Raw genomic sequence first — 18,811 nt, forward strand, 5'->3', positions numbered from 1 at the left:
TGACAAGAGGATTTTAAAAATTATTTAAAAAATTTATTTCTAAATAATTAAAAAATGGAAAAGATGGAATGTGTAAAAATTAAAATTGTTAATCAATTGTCAATTGCATCACATATTTATTTTTTTGCATCTTAGGTATTAAATTTTTATTATGTAAGTAAATGAAAATCAATTAATGATGGAATTAAAAAAAGTTATAATTAGCAATTTTCTTAAAAAAACCAAGTGAGGAAATGTTTTAAAATAATTTCCAATATTTTTTTTTTCACAAATAAAATTCTTCTTTCCAATTTCTAGTCCAAAAATGCGCTGTATTCTATTGCCCATATACAGGCAGTAATAATAATAAAAAAAACAAGCCAGAAGTGAAAGATGAACACTCAAACACTACTACATGAAACCCTAAGCAGAGGTTGGTTTAATTGAACAAAAAAAAAAAATATAGATACCTCAACGCTATCAATCCTTGGAATATCTATCTCTCACCGTCTGCAGCGGAAACTCTTGCAATCCAAGCTAGCAATCTCTGCTCCTATCCATTTCTTACAAAGGTAGTACTTGTTAGATTGTGTTATCCCACTTCAACTATGCGTTGGTCTAATTTCTTTTATTTTGAATTTTGAATCTATTTCTTGTTCTTTTTGTTATTGTTTCTAATATAATGAATCTTAGAAGCTTCATCGGTTCTTGACATTCTTTCTGATTGGGATCGCATCGCATTTTTCTGCGAATTGGATTGCCATTGCCTAACGTGCGATCCTGTTCGAAAATCGCAGGGAAGTAGCGAATTCGGGTCGGAAAAGGGTAACAAGAAGGGTGGTACAATGTTGGGAGGGTCGGCTTTTGATGCTCTTGCTAATGATGATGATGGAGAGGTGGTTAATGACTCTCTAAAGGAAGAGGGTGAAGTTGAGGAGGAGGAGGAGGAGAATGATGATCATGCGCTCGCTAAAGCTTTGAGAGGGAAAAAGAAGAAGTCCAAGGGGCCAAAGAAGGGTGGAAGTTGGTTTACAGCGGCTGCACTTGATGAGCTAGATGATGACGCGGGTGAGAAAGATGATGAGAAGAAAGATGAGGAAGAAGATACTCCATTTCCTTTCTCGGATAAGAAAAAGAAGTCGTCCAAGTGTTCTAAGAAGAGTGGTGGAATGTTTGGAGGGTCGGCTTTTGATGCAATTGCAAATGAAGATGATAATGGGGAGATGGTTGAGGAGGAGGAGGATGATGATGTGCTTGCCAAAGCTTTTACAGGGAAAAAGAAGAAGTCCAAGGGGGAAAAGAAGGGTGGAATGTTTGGACGATCTGCTTTTGATGCAATTTCTAAGGAAGATGATAATGGGGAGATGGTTGAGGAAGAGAGTAAGGTTGAGGAGGAGGAGGAGGAGGAGGAGGATGATGATGATGATGTGCTTGCCAAAGCTTTTACAGGGAAAAAGAAGAAGTCCAGGGTGGGAAAGAAGGGTGGAAGTTGGTTTGCAGCGGCAGCACTTGATGAGCTTGATGATGAAGCAGGTGAGAAAGAGGATGAGAAGAAAGATGAGGAAGATGATGTTCCTTCATTTCCCTTCTCGGATAAGAAAAAGAAGTCCTCAAGGTCTTCTAAGAAGAGTGGTAATTCCTTTAGTGCAGCATTACTCGATGAGGAAGATGATGGAGAGGCTTCTATATCTGAGCCCCCTGTTGTTGATGATTACGACGATGTTTCGGCGATTGCATTTTCAGGTAAGAAAAAAAAATCATCCAAGAAGAAGAGCAGTAGTGCTTTTGCAATCTTGACTGATGGTACAGAGCCACAAAGTGAAGTTACAGATGTGGTTGAACCTGAACAACCAAGCTTAGGAACTAGTAATGTTGAAACTGATGTTTCTAAAACTAACAAGACTGAAGAGGTTGTAGAAACTTCAAAGAATAAGAAGAAGAAGAAGAAAAATAAGAGCGGAAGGACTGTGCAAGAGGAGGAGGACTTGGATAAAATTCTTGCAGAACTTGGTGAGGGGCCTCCTGTATCAAAACCTGCCACACCTCCTTCCCCAGAGGAGAAAATTCAGGTTCAGCCTGAAACAGTTATCCCTGCTGATGCCCCGGGTGATAAGGAAGGTGAGGAGGAAAGTGTGGAGTCTGCTGCAGCAAAGAAGAAGAAAAAGAAGAAGGAAAAGGGAAAGGAGAAGAAGGCAGCAGCTGCTGCTGCTGCTGCAGCTTCAGCAGATGTTAAGGAAGAAATTCAAGAGGAAACAAAAATTGAGACCTCTGATGCCAAAAAGAAAGATGCTAAGAGTAAAGCTGCTGACAAGAAACTGCCAAAGCATGTTAGGGAGATGCAAGAGGCACTCGCTAGGAGAAAAGAAGCGGAAGAGAGGAAGAAAAGGGAAGAAGAGGAGAGGTTGAGGAAGGAAGAGGAAGAGCGACGTCGACAAGAAGAGCTAGAGCGGCAAGCAGAAGAGGCTAGGCGTAGGAAAAAAGAAAGGGAAAAGGAGAAGCTCTTAAAGAAGAAGCAGGAAGGTAAACTATTAACAGGAAAGCAAAAGGAAGAAGCCCGTCGCCTTGAGGCCATGAGGAACCAGATACTGGGTGGCAAAGGAGTCTCGTCTCTGCCTAGTGCAGACAAAGATGGTGCACCTACAAAACGACCTATATATCAAACAAAGAAGTCTAAAACAGCTCATCATCACGCAAATGTTGCTGCTTCTACTAAGCCCGAGGAAAAGGTACAATTGAAGGAAAAACAGCAAGAAGAGCAGGAGACCAAGGAGGAATTGAATTCCATGGAAGATGAGAAGGTTGATGAGGTGGAATCAAATAACACAGAAGAGAAATCTGTAGTTGCAGATGCTGCTGAAGAGAATGGAATGGAAGAAGAGGATGATGATGATGGTGAATGGGATGAAAAAAGCTGGGATGATGTTAATCTTAATGTTAAGGGTGCCTTTGATGATGAAGAGGCTGATTCCGAGCCTAAGCCTGTGGTGCAGAAAGATAGAAAGAGTGCTGCATCAGCTTCACGCAATGCAGGTGGTGGTTAGGACTGTCATTGCTTGTTGGATTCTGTTGCCTCCAGATTTGCTTTAATTTTGTTAACTTTTTATTTTGTTTTTTTATTGTGTTTCACAGCCCCTGCTGCAGTCACCAAGCCGACAGTTGAGGCCAAGAAAGCCACTGCTTCCCGATCAATTAAATCTCAAGATGATGAAAGTAAGAAAGGTCATCCTGAGGTTGAAGCTCAAGACAAAAATATGAAAAAAAATACTGGTGTGAAAAATAAAGCACCCATATTAGATGCTCCTTCTAAGCAGACTGAAGAAAACCTCCGTTCCCCAATTTGCTGCATTATGGGCCATGTTGACACTGGTAAAACAAAGCTTCTGGATTGCATCCGAGGCACTAATGTTCAGGAAGGTGAGGCTGGTGGTATTACACAACAGATTGGTGCAACATATTTTCCTGCTGAGAACATACGGGAGAGAACTAAGGAACTGAAAGCTGATGCCAAGTTGAAGGTTCCAGGCTTGTTGGTCATTGATACCCCTGGTCATGAATCCTTTACAAATCTTCGGTCAAGGGGATCAAGTTTATGTGATATTGCCATTTTGGTTGTTGACATTATGCATGGATTAGAGCCACAGACGATAGAATCACTTAATCTTTTGAAAATGAGGAACACTGAGTTTATTGTTGCATTGAATAAGGTCAGGCTGGATTTTAGTCTCAACTTTGGCTTAGCGGTTGTATTCCTCTCCTTCTTTGATGGTTTATTTATTTATTTTTCTTATATAAAAAATTGCAGGTTGACAGACTTTATGGCTGGAAAGTTCTACGCAATGCACCAATTTTGAAGTCACTTAAGCAACAATCTAAAGATGTGCAAAATGAATTCAATATGAGACTTACACATGTAAAATCCATATAAAATTTTTTGTTCATCTAATATGTTTTATCTGATTTTGATGGAAATTTCTTAATTTTGTGTTTTCCTTTTTTGATTTATAAGATTATAACTCAGTTCAAGGAGCAAGGATTGAATACTGAATTGTACTATAAAAATCGGGAAATGGGTGAAACTTTCAGCATTGTACCTACAAGTGCAATCACGTTAGTCATGGATACACTACAAGTTCCAAATCTACTTGGTAATTGTATTTTGGCCATTGGCGTAATGTTTTGCAGTTGTTGATGTTGCAGTGGAGAAGGCATCCCAGATTTGTTATTATTACTGGTCCAATGGGCACAGAAAACAATGGTTGAAAAACTTACATTCAATGATGAAGTGCAGGTGTGTTTTTCTTATTCCTTTCTATTTTAAATGGTTGACCATTTCACTATTGTGCGATATGTGACGTTTTGTAAATTGAACTTTGTGCTAGTGTACCGTCTTGGAGGTGAAGGTTATTGAAGGCCTTGGGACAACTATTGATGTTGTGTTGGTTAATGGTAATCTTCATGAAGGAGATCAAATCGTTGTTTGTGGCTTGCAGGCAAGCACTTTAAGCTTCTCCTTTAGCTGAAGATTTGATGAGATTGCTTGATGCTAAATTTCTCAAATACTATTTCCTATGTCAGGGGCCTATTGTTACCACTGTAAGAGCATTATTGACACCCCACCCAATGAAGGAACTCCGAGTGAAGGTATGGTTTTCTGGTTGCGCATTTCTAACGTCTTTTTAAATTCTGTGGTGGAAAAGCAGGCTATAGTGGCAGCTAATTAATGTTTAAAGATGTGATAATTACTTCTTATGTTGGAATCATTATGTGTTGCTATTTAATGATGTTAATATAAGTTATACACATGATTTGAAGCTGTTGCAATAAAGAGTAAATGTCTTTTGGTTTCTCTGAATATGCATGTTTTACCACTGAATATTACCATACAACTAGGAGACAAGCTTCATAGGACATTGTAATTTGTTAGTGCATTGACTCATTAATATGCTGAGATAAGTTTTACATTATTTAAATTTTTATCTTTTGTGGATAAATGTTGGAGCAAGTCAGGAATCTTTGGATTTTTCCTGTTAATGTGGCCCAAATTGTTAACAGAATGTTTAGGAGAGATGGGGACATTGGGTTCTCGACAAAGTTGAATAAGGGGTAGAAGAGGGGGGTGGGGTGAGATAAAGCAGAAATCATCTTTTTGAGCAGTTTATCAGTCTATGTTGGAATTGAGGACTTCTGAAGGAGGTTTAAAAGCTCCTCAGGGACCTCAAAGGATGGATAAAGCAGAAAACATCTTTTTGAGCAGTTTATCAGTCTATGTTGGAATTCACGACTTTTAAAGGAGGTTTAAAAGCTCCTCAGGGACCTCAAAGGATAGGTTAGTGTTGTCAAAAGCTCAAGGGGCACTTTAGGTGCTAATACCTTTACATCCCCTAGGTGCATGCCACTAAAAAAGTGTTTGTGTCAGTGAAATATGGCAATTCTAAAGAATAGTTTGTTAATAGATTTTAAAGAGTTTGCTTCATCATGTTGCCTGATATGTTTAAGATCAAGCATTATTATTATAATTAATAGAGTCATCAACACACCATAACTCAATGTTTTCTTTACTCTCATTTTTCGACAGAAAGTTAGTTACGCGTGGAGCATGTTACCCATTTTTTTCTTTAAAATTCTTCGAAAGCAAGTTGGTATTTGTCCATTTTGTCCAGTAAATATAGCAAATTAACGGTAGAGGAACTGAAATGCTTTTTGCCTTGAAAAAATTATGTGCAAAAGCAAAAACTTGATCAATAGTGCCTTGCCCAAGGGTTGTGAGGTGGTTTGGTTGAGTTGTGTTGTCCCTTATTGCCAAGGTGCATTTTGAGAACAATGGGTCAATGTGCATTCATGTTTGTGAAAGTAATATGGGAGTCTCCTTTTAGGGATAAGGGTGTGACTGGAAGCAAACGGGGGGGGGGGAAGGGGGGGAAGTAGGATGTATAAGAATGAATTATGGACTGAGACATTGAATAAGGTGTTGTAGGAGGATTTGAGACTAGAGTCTTTAGTTTCTAGAGAGAAAAAAACAGTCTGGGAAAGTTTTGGAGCAAATGAAAGATCAATTGGTGAAATGAGGCAATGGTCTTTGACATCTGATACAGGTGGCATTTGATCGAAACAAATGGTTGTAGCTGTTGAAGGAGTATGGTTATCTTAAGTCTGTATGTTGGTTAGACATTCTTCATAATGGTTGACGTAGCGAGTTAGTGTGGAAACAAAGGCTAACACCTGACTAAACCTTTAAGGTTAATAACCAAGTTTCAAATATTGAAACTTAAACTCAAGTTTGAGAGAAGAACTCAGTAATGTTATTCAATGATCCTAAAAGCTAAGCATAAGGGTTCTATTTATAGCATTATAGGTCCAAATCCTAATAAAACTCTACTTCTGGTTGTCTAGTACAACTAGAGTAGTTAACAAGAGATTTAAGTAAAATAAATGTTCTATTTCTAATTAAAACATCACTATCCCAAAGTCCTAATACAAATAAATTAAATAAATGAGAAATTCTATTATATCTATAATTTCTATGTAGACTCCTAACTAACAAGGAAAATATTAAAATTATGAACATGCCCATTTATGACTTTGGGCTTTTCAGTTTTGGCTTTAGACGCTTAGTCTGCTCCAAGAAATTATCTGCTAGACGTTCTATGTCAATGGCAGAGGAGACTTTGCTAATGGCTTCCATCCTAACCTGCTTAGCTGAATTTCTTGCAGTATTCTGATCTTGAATTGGCCTTATCTCTTTATCTCTTACCATATATCAAAGAACTATTTGTATTTGATCATTTTCTTTTTCTAAATGGCTTTAATGGAGAAAATTGGAATGATTTTAATTCCATTGACCTTTAGTGTGCTATCACATTATAGCTTTCATTTTTGAGAACCACCTCTGACCCTCCCCATAAGATGGATGCTATGTATGCTGCATTTTGTTGGCCACTTATCTGTAAACTAGTGCAGCATAATGGCTTTTTTGTTTTTGGATAATTGCAGGGAACATACATGCAGCACAAGGAGATCAAGGCAGCAATGGGTATCAAGATTGCTGCACAGGTGATTGAAACTTAGCAGTTTGCTTGACTAGTATATCTGATAATTGTGTAAATGAATTGACAATTAATCTCCTGTTCTATCATTATGTAGAACCTTGAGCATTCTATTGCCGGCACTGGTCTCTATGTTGTAGGGCCTGATGATGATTTGGAAGATGTCAAAGAGGCAGTCAGGGAAGATATGCAGTCAGTCATGAGTAGGATCGACAAAAGTGGGGAAGGGGTTTATGTACAAGCATCCACCCTTGGCTCTTTGGAAGCATTGCTGGAATTTCTGAAAACTCCAGAAGTAAATATTCCTGTTAGTGGCATAGGCATAGGCCCTGTACACAAAAAAGATGTAATGAAGGCCAGTGTCATGCTTGAGAAGAAAAACGAGTATGCTACCATATTGGCTTTTGATGTCAAGGTGACACCGGAGGCTCGAGAACTAGCAGATGAATTGGGTGTGAGGATTTTCATTGCTGATATTATTTATCACTTATTTGACCAATTCAAAGCATATATTGATGGTCTGAAAGAGGAGAGGAAGAAGGAAGCAGCGGATGAAGCAGTCTTCCCTTGTGTTCTGAAGATTTTACCTAACTGCATTTTCAACAAAAAGGATCCAATCGTCTTGGGGGTTGATATCCTTGAGGGCATTGCAAGGGTACAACTTTTATCAGTTCATTCAGTTTATACATTCCAAAATCAGTATGCACAATTCAAGTTTGGCATCTAATGCCAATCTTGACATGAAGTTTAGAAAGTTTTTGGATAAGTGCCTAAACAATCTTTATACTCTTGAACCCACATTCATGCTAGAGTGTTTACAAAAGCAAGAAGTAGTCAATTGTTAGATATGCTTGCGCACTTCTAGCATATAACTAACAGATCTGATGTTGCAACTGAGAACATGGTTTGGCCCTAGGCAAATGTTTTTGTAGGGATAACCAAAAAATTGACCAATTTAGGATGTAGATCTGATGTCTACTTGGCATAGCATGAAAATCTGATCCCAGATCCTACTTGTAATATGTTTTCTAATGGGCCTGGAAGCCACGACTCATAAGCCATTCTTAGTCGTTAAGTATATTTGCATGGTTTGCCTAGGTATATCCTACAAAATTGTGAATACGAGTATGAACTTACTGTTCTAAACAAGCAGAATTTCAAGAATGATTTGTGATGTGAGCTTTTGGTTGTTACATTAATATTATTATTAATTTTTAATCTATTGTGTTTATGCTTTGTGGTTTTTTGATACCATCCTTCTTGTGCAGGTTGGCACTCCCATTTGTATTCCTCAAAGGGAATTCATTGATATTGGCCGGATAGCTTCAATTGAAAATAACCATAAACCTGTTGATGTTGCCAAGAAAGGCCAGAAAGTGGCCATTAAGGTATTATATTTGCCTTTTAATATTTTATTTACCTTTCAATAGAATCACAGTTGTTAAATTGAGATATGTATCGTGTATCGAAATTTTATTTTTTAGTATTGAGAATAGTATCGTAAAGATACAGTAAAAAATTTTAAAATTAATTATAAATAACATTTATATATGTAAAAGAAAGAAAAAAATTGAAAATTATTATATTTTTAAACAGAAATGAATTTTATAGGGCCTAAATGGAAGGGATAATTATTTTTTTAATTTTAATGTTCAACATATTCTTTTATAATATAGATTTTTAAATAAAATATATATTTTATCATATTAATTTATTAATTAAAAATTACAAAACATTCATCATGTTAAAATTCAAAGGATTTTTTTTAGTATTTTTTTGTTTAAAATCTAAAAATTGAAACTCATAAAATATAATTTTTCATGTTTCAACTCAAAAAAATAATAAAAAATTAAAAATTTTAATAATTAATTAAATATAAGCTTATAAAATGTTGTATTGACTGTATCGTAAGATACATATTGCGTATCGTATAATGTGCTTCGATACTTGATCAAATACGATATAGTTATAGATACGTATTGTTTTCTACTAGTATTGTATCGTACGATATGTATCGCGTATCATACGATAATGATAACTATGAATAGAATTGATTTCCTAATCTTCAATTAATGAGTGGATATGAGAACATGAAGATGCAACAGATTTTATGCCCTTGGGTATAAACAATGGATGCTGTCTGTGGTTTTACCTCTCTTATTATAAAAGATATGATGCAATAAAATCCTAATAACATTGTAATATTTATTCAAGATTTCTATTTTCTAAAACTTTCTCAGTTATTTCATCCTGGTTTGGAGGAAAATCTCCTTCTTGAGTTTGAATTGAGCTGGCCTCAACCAGTTGGAGACCAACTAGTTTCCATTCTTCCTTTAGCTTTTAAATAATTGACACATCAAGATTAGGTTTAATTCATACAATATATAAATCTTTCACAGTCAACAAGCTTGTGTGTCTTTTTCCTTCTTGATTGAAATTTGAGAATCATTTTATAGCACACACCAGTACAAACATGTCTTTGATGTTGGACTACTTCAAAAAGTTGAACTGCTTTCCTGTGGTTGCACACCAATACGATGAACATCATAAATTGTGGTGAATCCTTCTCCATGGAATTTTTAGTTGTTCTTCTTTTATAGTATCGTCTGGCATGTTATGGATCCATGATGCTTCTAGGGTTTAGCTTTTTACAACTCTATAGATATCTAAGTTATTGAGAAATCAATAATAGTTTCTCTTAATCAATTTAACCTTTGTAGTCGGCTTTGGTGCAAAAACATGAACTTTTTTTCAATTAACTTTTACACCAGCTGTTGTTGGGAGGGTTATGAAACAGCATCATATTTTAGTTTGTCATTAAACTAATTTTCTTAGAGGGAATTTACAGAGTAACACTTTTTGACACACAATCAAGCTAACCCTTAGATTTCCAAAGAACTTGAAAAGCCAAGGGCTAATTATTACTGATAATAGAGTTTAATTTAATAATCTCGTAACATCTATTTCTATGGATATGAGACACAAGAACCTAACAACATTGTAACACTTAGATATTTCTAATCCTAGCAGTAAATGTGGTCATTAGTAAAAATAATTACAATGTTAGAATATTTGTTTCTTGTTTTCTCCCCTGCAAGGTGAACATCAATAGTTTGAAACGACTCTTGTGTGCTGATGCAACTGATTCACAAAATGATGTAAAATGTTAACAACAAATGTTAGCTAATGTAGTTTCAATGAAGCATATGTCATAGCCTAGAAGGCCTTTCAAGCTCGTAATCGTGGTTAATACATTCCAAAGTCAGTCATTTGTCCCAGAATTTTTATTCTTTCAAAAGTTACCTCATGCAGCTCATGCTGCTTGCTTTAAAGCAATACTCCAGTACTCTACTTCTCAGATAATTCCAAATATCTTTGGGAATTTGAGAAAAAAAAATCTCATTGTTAGTCATGTGCAGGATAGTTATGAATTTTTTTAAACCCTCAAAGTAATTTTCTTATTCAAATGACATTTTTTCATCAATCCTCTGAGCCCCCCCCCCCCAAATTCAAGACTTGTAGGGTACATGAGGATAGGATAAAAGAAGATCAGACAATTTTGGTTTTTCTAGTCCTGAGACTTATAGACAGTTATGCCAAGATGACAACTGCCTCAGCTTGGTCTTATTGAGTTCTTTTTGTTTGTTTTGTTGCAGATAGTTGGATCCAATCCTGAGGAGCAGCAGAAAATGTATGGGAGGCATTTTGAGCTTGATGATGAGCTTGTTAGTCACATTTCTAGGAGGTCAATTGATGTTCTCAAAGCTAATTATAGGGTGAGTTACATTTTGGGCTACTTATTATCAGTGTTCTTTTTCCCCACCCTAATTATTAGTTTTTATGGTTGGATTTATTGGCTTTAGATTTTCTAATTAACTTTTCAAATTCTTTAGGACGATCTGAACCTTGAGGAGTGGAGGTTGGTTCAAAGACTGAAGATCCTTTTCAAAATACCATGAGCATGATTGAATAGATTCAAGCTGTTGCTTTTCCAAACAGTGATTCCAAGGGGCCGTCAGTTGTAAATATCCAAGGTTTGGCTTGAGAGAAAGGATCTATGCTGAAAATACTACAGTGAAACAATTTTGATGTCAATTTTACGAATGGGGGGGAAATCCCAGTTAAAGTTTTGAATGAGGAAAGCCGATATAAAGTGCAGTGCAGGGAATGGTCATTGTAAGTTTTCGATCCCCAATCCTTATGTACCTGCAGTGGTGTAGGGGTGCTACATCTTGCAGCACTCATATAGTTCAAAGCAGATTGTAAAAAAATCTACAAACATCCCAAACTTACCTGGTGCTTTTCCTTGATAAAAAATTTTGACTGATATGTATGAGACAAGTAATAAAGGAAACATTCATTTGTTTTTGTTGGTTTTTCAGTTACAACACATAGAATTGATTGCATGAGAAATTACCCAGCTCTTCAAAGAATCTTACAGTGTATGACATCATTTTCCAATATTCTGGCATTTGTGCATTTCTGCCAAGACTAGGCAAGGTTTATAAAGTATGATGTCCTCCCTTAAACCTCAGCAGTTCAGTGCCCTGTTATTAAGACACAGGCTTGGTGATTGCTTCCCCATGCGACTTTTAGAAGAGAGGGGTCTATGAATGAAGGGTCTTTATTTGATCAAATTAAAGCCGTTTTCCCACCAAACCTGCGAGCTAAAAATCTTATATATATATATATATAATAATTATTTTTATATTAATTTTATTTTATTTTAAGTCAAATAGGTTATTATCGAAAACGACTAAGTATATTATAGATATTGATATGGAATATTGATATGATAATATAATAATATTTACTTATCATATAATATAAAAAATTTTATTTAATTTAAAATAAAAATACATGAATTGATTATATTAATAAAAGATAAAAATTTTATTTTAATTTTATTAACTAATTAAGAAATTTTTTTAAGATGATACTATTTTTTTTATCATTAAAAAAATAATGATTTATCATTAAACATATTAGTATATTACAATTTAACTTAAATATAATATAAACCTCAAAAATAGTATAATATGACATAATCATATATAAAAATATAATCATACAATTTAACTTAAATAAGTTATCTTGCTTTCACTGTATATAAAAAAAGCTTTCACTATATATATAAAAAAGTTATTAAAAAATAAAATATCAAGTAAAAATATAATGTTAAGTATAATAAAACAATAAATAATCATTCGAAATAAGGTAAAAAAAAAAAAATTAACCCAATAAACCCTTAATGATCCCAACGCAACATGAATTTTCAATCATTCCGAGCCCGAATTCGACCGACTCAGCTGCCACTTGTAGACTCACAACGCACATCCCAACCTTCCCCTCTCGTTTCCGTCCCTGGTGGTTCCCAGACATGGTGTAAAGGAAGTGGAAAAGAATACGTAACAGGATAAAAGATGGAAGAAGAGACAGTGGAAATGAAGAAGTTGGGATGTTACGGGGGGAAGGTGACAGTGTTGGAATGGGAGACAGAATCAGGTGCTGCGGAGGAGACGATGCTGCTTTGGGGAATCCAACAGCCCACTCTCTCCAAACAAAACGCCTTCGTTTCCCAGTCTTCTCTCCAACTCCGCCTTGACGCTTGCGGCCACTCTCTCTCCATTCTCCAGTCTCCTTCTTCCTTGGTAGTTTCTACCCTTTTCTATTCTTCTTCTTCTTGATAAATATAACCTATTTTATTCAAACTTTAGAAATTGGGATAAAGAAAATTGAAAAAAGATAGTTCCAAGGGTTCGAGTGAGGTTGCAGCCGAATTCAGCAGCTAAAGCTCAATGCTGCTTGTCGGAAATTTGTATAACCCCTAGCTTTTGCATCAAGGATTTTAAGAAATAAAATGTTATATTGGTATGTCACATACTCAAAACTGTTAAACTACTCTTGCCATTATCAATAAAAGGGTACCTTACCTTAACTTGAGCTCATACATTGGAATGATTCAACTCAGCTAAGTTTGTATACGCTCTCATGTGTCAAAGTTGGACTACCGTGACACTTTCCGTTTGTGTGTAAATGATAAATTTGGTATGGGTTCAAGGAGACTCCATATTAGGCGTTTAATGTGCTTGAAATGTAGCATATAATACAATATTTATGAATCCATGTTTGTTAGAAATGCATTAAGTGAAAGGTCGATCTGGGATTTTCTAGCTTGGTGGCTTGTCTTACAAGTTTTTCTTAAATAATTTCTCTTTCTCTGCATGTCTACTTTAGGGAATGCTGCAGTGGTCTGATTTATAGATGTCATAAAACAATCTGTCACTTTGCTTTCCCCTTTCCGAAGTTGTTAAAAACGAAACTGGAAGACATTTGGACATTTTAATTGTTTTTTTTTCCAAAAAATTGTGGCAAATCATTCTTACTATTATCAGTTTTTTCTTGAATTCTTTTAATTACTATTTCTACAGGGCAAACCTGGAGTAACTGGAGCAGTGATGTGGGATAGTGGAGTTGTGTTAGGGAAGTTTCTGGAGCATGCTGTGGACTTGGGGATGCTTGTTCTTCAAGGCAGGAAGGTCATCGAATTGGGCTCTGGCTGTGGATTGGTTGGGTAGTTTTAATAACTTCCTCAACCTAACTTGTGTTTATTTTATTTCGTATATGTTAGTCTGTTAGTGAACTCTTTCAAAGATGCTGTGGCTGGAGAACATTGAAACTACTGAATATGTGAAACTCGTTCATAAGAGTCATATCTCCATGCTGTTTCGCTTGACAGAATTTTAGCTGTCATGACATATCTCTAATGCTGTTTGGCTCATAGCAACAGAAATTTAGTCCCCTTGAATTTGTGTTCAGATTCTTCACATGGATGTCGTAATTTTAGTTTCTATTTAAAATTAATTATAAAGCTATTGCTGAATATAATTGCTTTTCTTACTTGAAGTATTTTATTCTTGTTTTGTGTTGCCAGTTGCATTGCAGCTCTTCTAGGTGCTCAAGTTGTCCTCACTGATCTGCCTGATAGACTGAGGCTGTTAAAAAAGAATGTTGAAACCAACTTAAGACATGGAGTGCGGGGTTCTGCTGCTGTAAAGGAGCTTACTTGGGGAGATGACCCTGACCATGATTTGATTGAACCGCCACCTGATTATGGTAATAAGATTCCCTTATTTCTTCCTAATTGCAAGCATTTATGCTGTTAGACAACTGTTTAATTTGATAACAAAAAAGGTGGATGCTGAGGTTCTTTTCCATGATTATGGAGTAAAAGAATGGATTTGCTGGCGGCAGTGGAGTATTCCAGACATACTTTGTGTGGCCAAGTTCTAGTATAGGATTTATTATCATCCCCACTTTCATCATGTGAGCAAATGCCGTCAAGCCTGTAAACTTGGACTTGTTTCAACCCCAACTATTGCTGATGATATTGATCTTATAAACTGTAGATACAAACTTCTCAAAAAAAATTTATAGATACGAAGCAAGCAATGAAATTATATGAAACTAAAACTCCCCTTATGGCACAAATATTGTGTTCTTTTCTATGTATGTTTGTCTTAAGTTGTGAAAATCCAATGTTATGGGCCTCACTTCTAATTCATTGTAATATCAAATATGGCCCCAGCACTTCAGGTCAATCCTACTGTGTGATAAGATTGGTATATACACTTATGAAGAACACCACTTGATAGACTCATTGCCCCACATGTGAGGCAATACATTTGTTTTTTGCCCAAATAATTTGTTTGAATGGCTATGTGGAGCACATGAATTAAACACTTTACTTGGGTGGCTGTTTGAATTTTTATTGATTTGGTTGTTAACTTTTTTTAATTTAACCTAATATTTAAGAAGGTATGTGTAATATTAGTGCTTGGTTGTTTTAGGAGTTATTTAGCAACAAATAAAAGATTATTACTAACCAAACTTGGCATGCACTAGCCGAATGGCTTTAGATTTGTTATAACACAAAGTGATTGACACTTAGCTGAATTTTTTTTGTTTTCTTAACTGAATTCAAATTCAAGCATGACAAAATTTGATTCTCTTGACTGAATTCTATGTAGACTTATATAAGCATTGAAATTTGATCTATGTGACAGCTTACGACCTTTTTGTTTTTTATCATCACATGAGATGCTTGTTACCCTCTTTCTTTATTATTTGTGTAACTTAGACAAAATCATGGCTATTGGATTTGTCATTTGGCCAAAATTCTTAACCTAATTTTATTTAGATAATATCATGGCTAATTAAAATGAGGATAAAGTAAAACATCTTTCCAAATTCCTTTGTCAGTTGAAATGAAGTTTGGGGGCATTGTTGATACTTCATTTTAATATTTTACTTGAATAATTTGTAAAAGATAAATTTGATGATAAGGGGGTCTCATTGTAAGATAGTGGAAGACAAAATATTTCTAATGTGGCAAAGTGATCTCATGCAAGTACATTCCAAGGGACAAGTGGCAAGCTTTAATTAGTTTTAGGATTGAAGTAGTTATTTTGAATTTGAATTGGCTTTATAAGCCAAAAGTTTGTACGCTTGTAAAGGTCATGGACCAAAATGAATGGAAACTCTGTATCTTTTTAATGTTACTTTACAGTATCTTTTTTGCTTTTTTCTTAGGAGTAGTGGTAACTTAATTTTTTAGGAGAAGTTTTAATCTAGTTTGAATAACAACACCCCTACCTAGTACACAGTATTAGGAGGTGGAACCTTGGGAAGAGACACTTTTTCTTCCTCCGGTTGTCTGATCTCTGGCGCATCATCTTGTGTTGATTTTTCATCATCACTAGTAGCCTTCTTGGGAAATCTCCTGTAGAATTTTTCTCTGTGGACCTCCAAAGGCTGTATTACTTAGCTGATTAAGCTCATACTGAATTTTTTGTTTGATAACAGAAGGGATTGTGGTGAAGTCATCAAGATGTGCTTTGTTTGGCAGAGTTCCATATGTTACTTGTTCTCACTTGCTTTTGCATGCCAGCCAAGGTTGATAGGCCCAAAAGTTGGAATGGTTTGGCCAATTATTATAAAGGGTCAAGTGGAACTTAATTGATACTACCTTTAAGAACCAAAGATATGTGTCACTTTGGATCATAAACAAATAAATAGAGAATTTCATTGCCAACTGACAATGGCTGAGACGTTGAAATTTTAATTTATGTTTGAGTCACAGTGCTAAATTCCTTTCATAAACATTTGGATACCCTATATGTTTTGTCAAATTTAATATTTTCTTTATTGATAAGTTTCATATGCTGGCTTTTTAGTGCTAGGGTCAGATGTGATCTATAGTGAAGGAGCAGTTGTGGATTTATTGGACACCCTTCTGCATCTATGTGGGACACAAACAACAGTATTTTTGTCCGGAGAACTTCGAAATGGTGAGGATCTCTCTCTCACATACACACACACAGATGCTCACATACAATTCTCAATCTGATTGGGTGTTCTTGATACTTCGAGTCCAGATACTGTCCTTGAATGCTTTTTAGAAGCTGCAGTGAAAGACTTTGCGGTTGGGCGTGTTGATCAGTCACAGTGGCATCCAGAATATTGTAGTCGCAGGGTTGTGATGTACATCCTAGTGAAGAAATGAGGTTAGATAAAAAGTTTACTTCCTACTGTTAGCGGATAATAGTTGGATATCCATTCAGCGAAGAGAATATATTTGCATAGCCTGATACCATCTTTCAGATGTAGATGAGAATGAACGTATTCTCATGTGCTTAATGCTGCTTGGCTATAGCTGTTAGATAGTTGAAAATTTTTCTTTGGATTAGGCCCTATGGCATCTTTTGTAGTTTCCTTTTATTTAAAGTTGCTTATGTAATCCTTTTTAATTGATTATTATACATTTAGATAAACGGCCATTTATTTCTCAATCATTCTACTCTGTATTTTTTGATTCCTGAAGAAAGTTTCTAAGCTATACGACGATTGGCGAATTTGTCATGATGTTTTGATGTTTTCTGACAGCTTATTTGAAAATGTTTAATAAAACATTTGTCCGCCACATTAGCATTTCTAAGGGACTATAGTCTCGTATAAGAGAAAATGTTTACTAAAATAGTTATGCCACATCCACTTGTATCACCTTTCACTCATTTAATAACACTGTATCGTTACCTTTCACGTCATTGATTTGATACATCACTAGCTGAAATTTTCCACAATAATTTCTTCATATGCTCAAGAAAACAACTCGCAAACTCAACACTTTAAATTCCTACTAGCTAGTTGGGTTGGGGTCTTTCCAGAATTCCATTGTGTTTGTTGAAAAACAATACCCTAAAAGGCTAGAGCTCTTGGGGTCATGTTCATAAGAAAACCTCACAAAAGTAAATGTAAGTGTGGAACAAGTTACTACTCTGTGGGTTTCATTGTTTCATGGTCACTGCTTATTATAGATGAAGAAATTGAAGGGGCCATCCAGTGGAAAATGGACAAGTTTGAAATGTGTAGACTAGACCCTTACGAAAAATTGTAGACCCCTTACAATATATGCAGTACAAATGAAAATTTGAGGGAAAAACACAGGGGGCCTAGCTAATCCATGAGGCTGAGTGTTTCCCCAACACTTTATTCTGATCCTTACGAAGCAAAAAAGGAACTCACAAACACACAAGAATGAGTTTAACAGAGAAAAAGTCTTTGTTTAGCTCTAAAAAGGGGTATTCAAAAAGTACCAAAACTTTGTCTTCACTATGAATCAAATTCTTGTATAATGTGGATGCATCGATTACCAATTGGATGCAGCTTTTAAATAATGCTACCCTAACTGGAATCGATGAAAGTTACAGGTGATGAGTTGCGGATACCAAGAGACAGGTCTGGCCAAAAAGATAATAAAGATGAAAAAAGATGAGAATTAGTTACAGGAAGGAGCCGGCTTTCTTCTTCAAGATACGAGGCTAGCCGTGAATGTACAGTTGCGTGATCTGTGCTGTGCTTGCTTCATATTCCAAGAAACGTCAGACCCCATATATTTACGATGGCTTTTACCCAAGGAAAAGGAAAAGGAGAAGGGAGGTGCCATTGGTGAGGGAGGGGAGGGCATTCCCAAGGATGGTAAGTGATTGTTCAACGACTTGAAAAGCAGCATATTTTTATACTCTCTCCGCCCGTCTCATCTGTTGTGTGCAGGTGTTGGTGGATGATTGTATAACATGTACGTAGGATATCCCCAGATACTTGCTGCCTTGTTGTCTTCTCGTTAAGTGTTTTTTCATTCACGAATTCTCAAGGCATCTTTCGATTTTGGACAAACAGAGATGACAACACGTCCTGGCCTCGCCTCGTTTTTCGCTTCCACAAATATTATTACAGAGGCCCTTCCTAAACCTAACAAATCAAAATCTAAGCATGGCTAGCCAGCTAGCTTCGTTCTTTTAATTTCGTGTTCAATGTTGGATTTGTTGAGTAGTTTATAATCCACACAAGAAATATCTATATAAAATAACTTTTTAAAATATTTAATAACCTTTTTAAACTAATCCATATGTAATTAAAGCCACAAAAAACCTCTTATTATTAATAACCTTTTTAAGAATAGTTAAGGGGTACTACTTATAACTATATTTTCGTTTTCAATATAGTGGTTGGCCGTTGATATGATCAAGTCTAATATATTAGAACACAAACTATTACTTAAGCATATTAACTTCAAAAAACAAATTAAATACATTTAAACTTTCTTCAGTATCTTCAAGAACGCAAGTCAGCAGAGAAGAAATGCATTACTATTTACCTTATCATTTGCTTTAAATGTCAAAAAGATTAGGGAAACAAAAAAGGGAGAAAATATGGACATTTAAAGGTAA

The 18,811-nt window shown here is 35.6% G+C and overlaps 2 protein-coding genes across 2 annotated transcripts; both read left to right on the forward strand.

Annotated features, from left to right (window-relative positions):
- LOC18611976 (eukaryotic translation initiation factor 5B) lies at positions 324 to 11,390 on the forward strand. The gene is made up of 13 exons (XM_018126798.1): positions 324 to 551; positions 777 to 3,009; positions 3,109 to 3,683; positions 3,782 to 3,889; positions 3,986 to 4,086; positions 4,177 to 4,267; positions 4,359 to 4,469; positions 4,555 to 4,620; positions 6,970 to 7,029; positions 7,120 to 7,677; positions 8,291 to 8,410; positions 10,679 to 10,798; positions 10,916 to 11,390. The coding sequence occupies exons 2-13, from the start codon at positions 825 to 827 to the stop codon at positions 10,979 to 10,981; spliced, it is 4,161 nt and encodes a 1,386-aa protein (XP_017982287.1). The 5' UTR covers positions 324 to 551; positions 777 to 824; the 3' UTR covers positions 10,982 to 11,390.
- On the forward strand, positions 12,254 to 16,888 carry LOC18611977 (protein N-lysine methyltransferase METTL21A). The gene is made up of 5 exons (XM_018114397.1): positions 12,254 to 12,673; positions 13,454 to 13,596; positions 13,957 to 14,138; positions 16,259 to 16,372; positions 16,460 to 16,888. The coding sequence occupies exons 1-5, from the start codon at positions 12,446 to 12,448 to the stop codon at positions 16,585 to 16,587; spliced, it is 795 nt and encodes a 264-aa protein (XP_017969886.1). The 5' UTR covers positions 12,254 to 12,445; the 3' UTR covers positions 16,588 to 16,888.

Source organism: Theobroma cacao, chromosome 1 (assembly GCF_000208745.1).
Source record: "Theobroma cacao cultivar B97-61/B2 chromosome 1, Criollo_cocoa_genome_V2, whole genome shotgun sequence".
Taxonomy (NCBI): domain Eukaryota; kingdom Viridiplantae; phylum Streptophyta; class Magnoliopsida; order Malvales; family Malvaceae; genus Theobroma; species Theobroma cacao.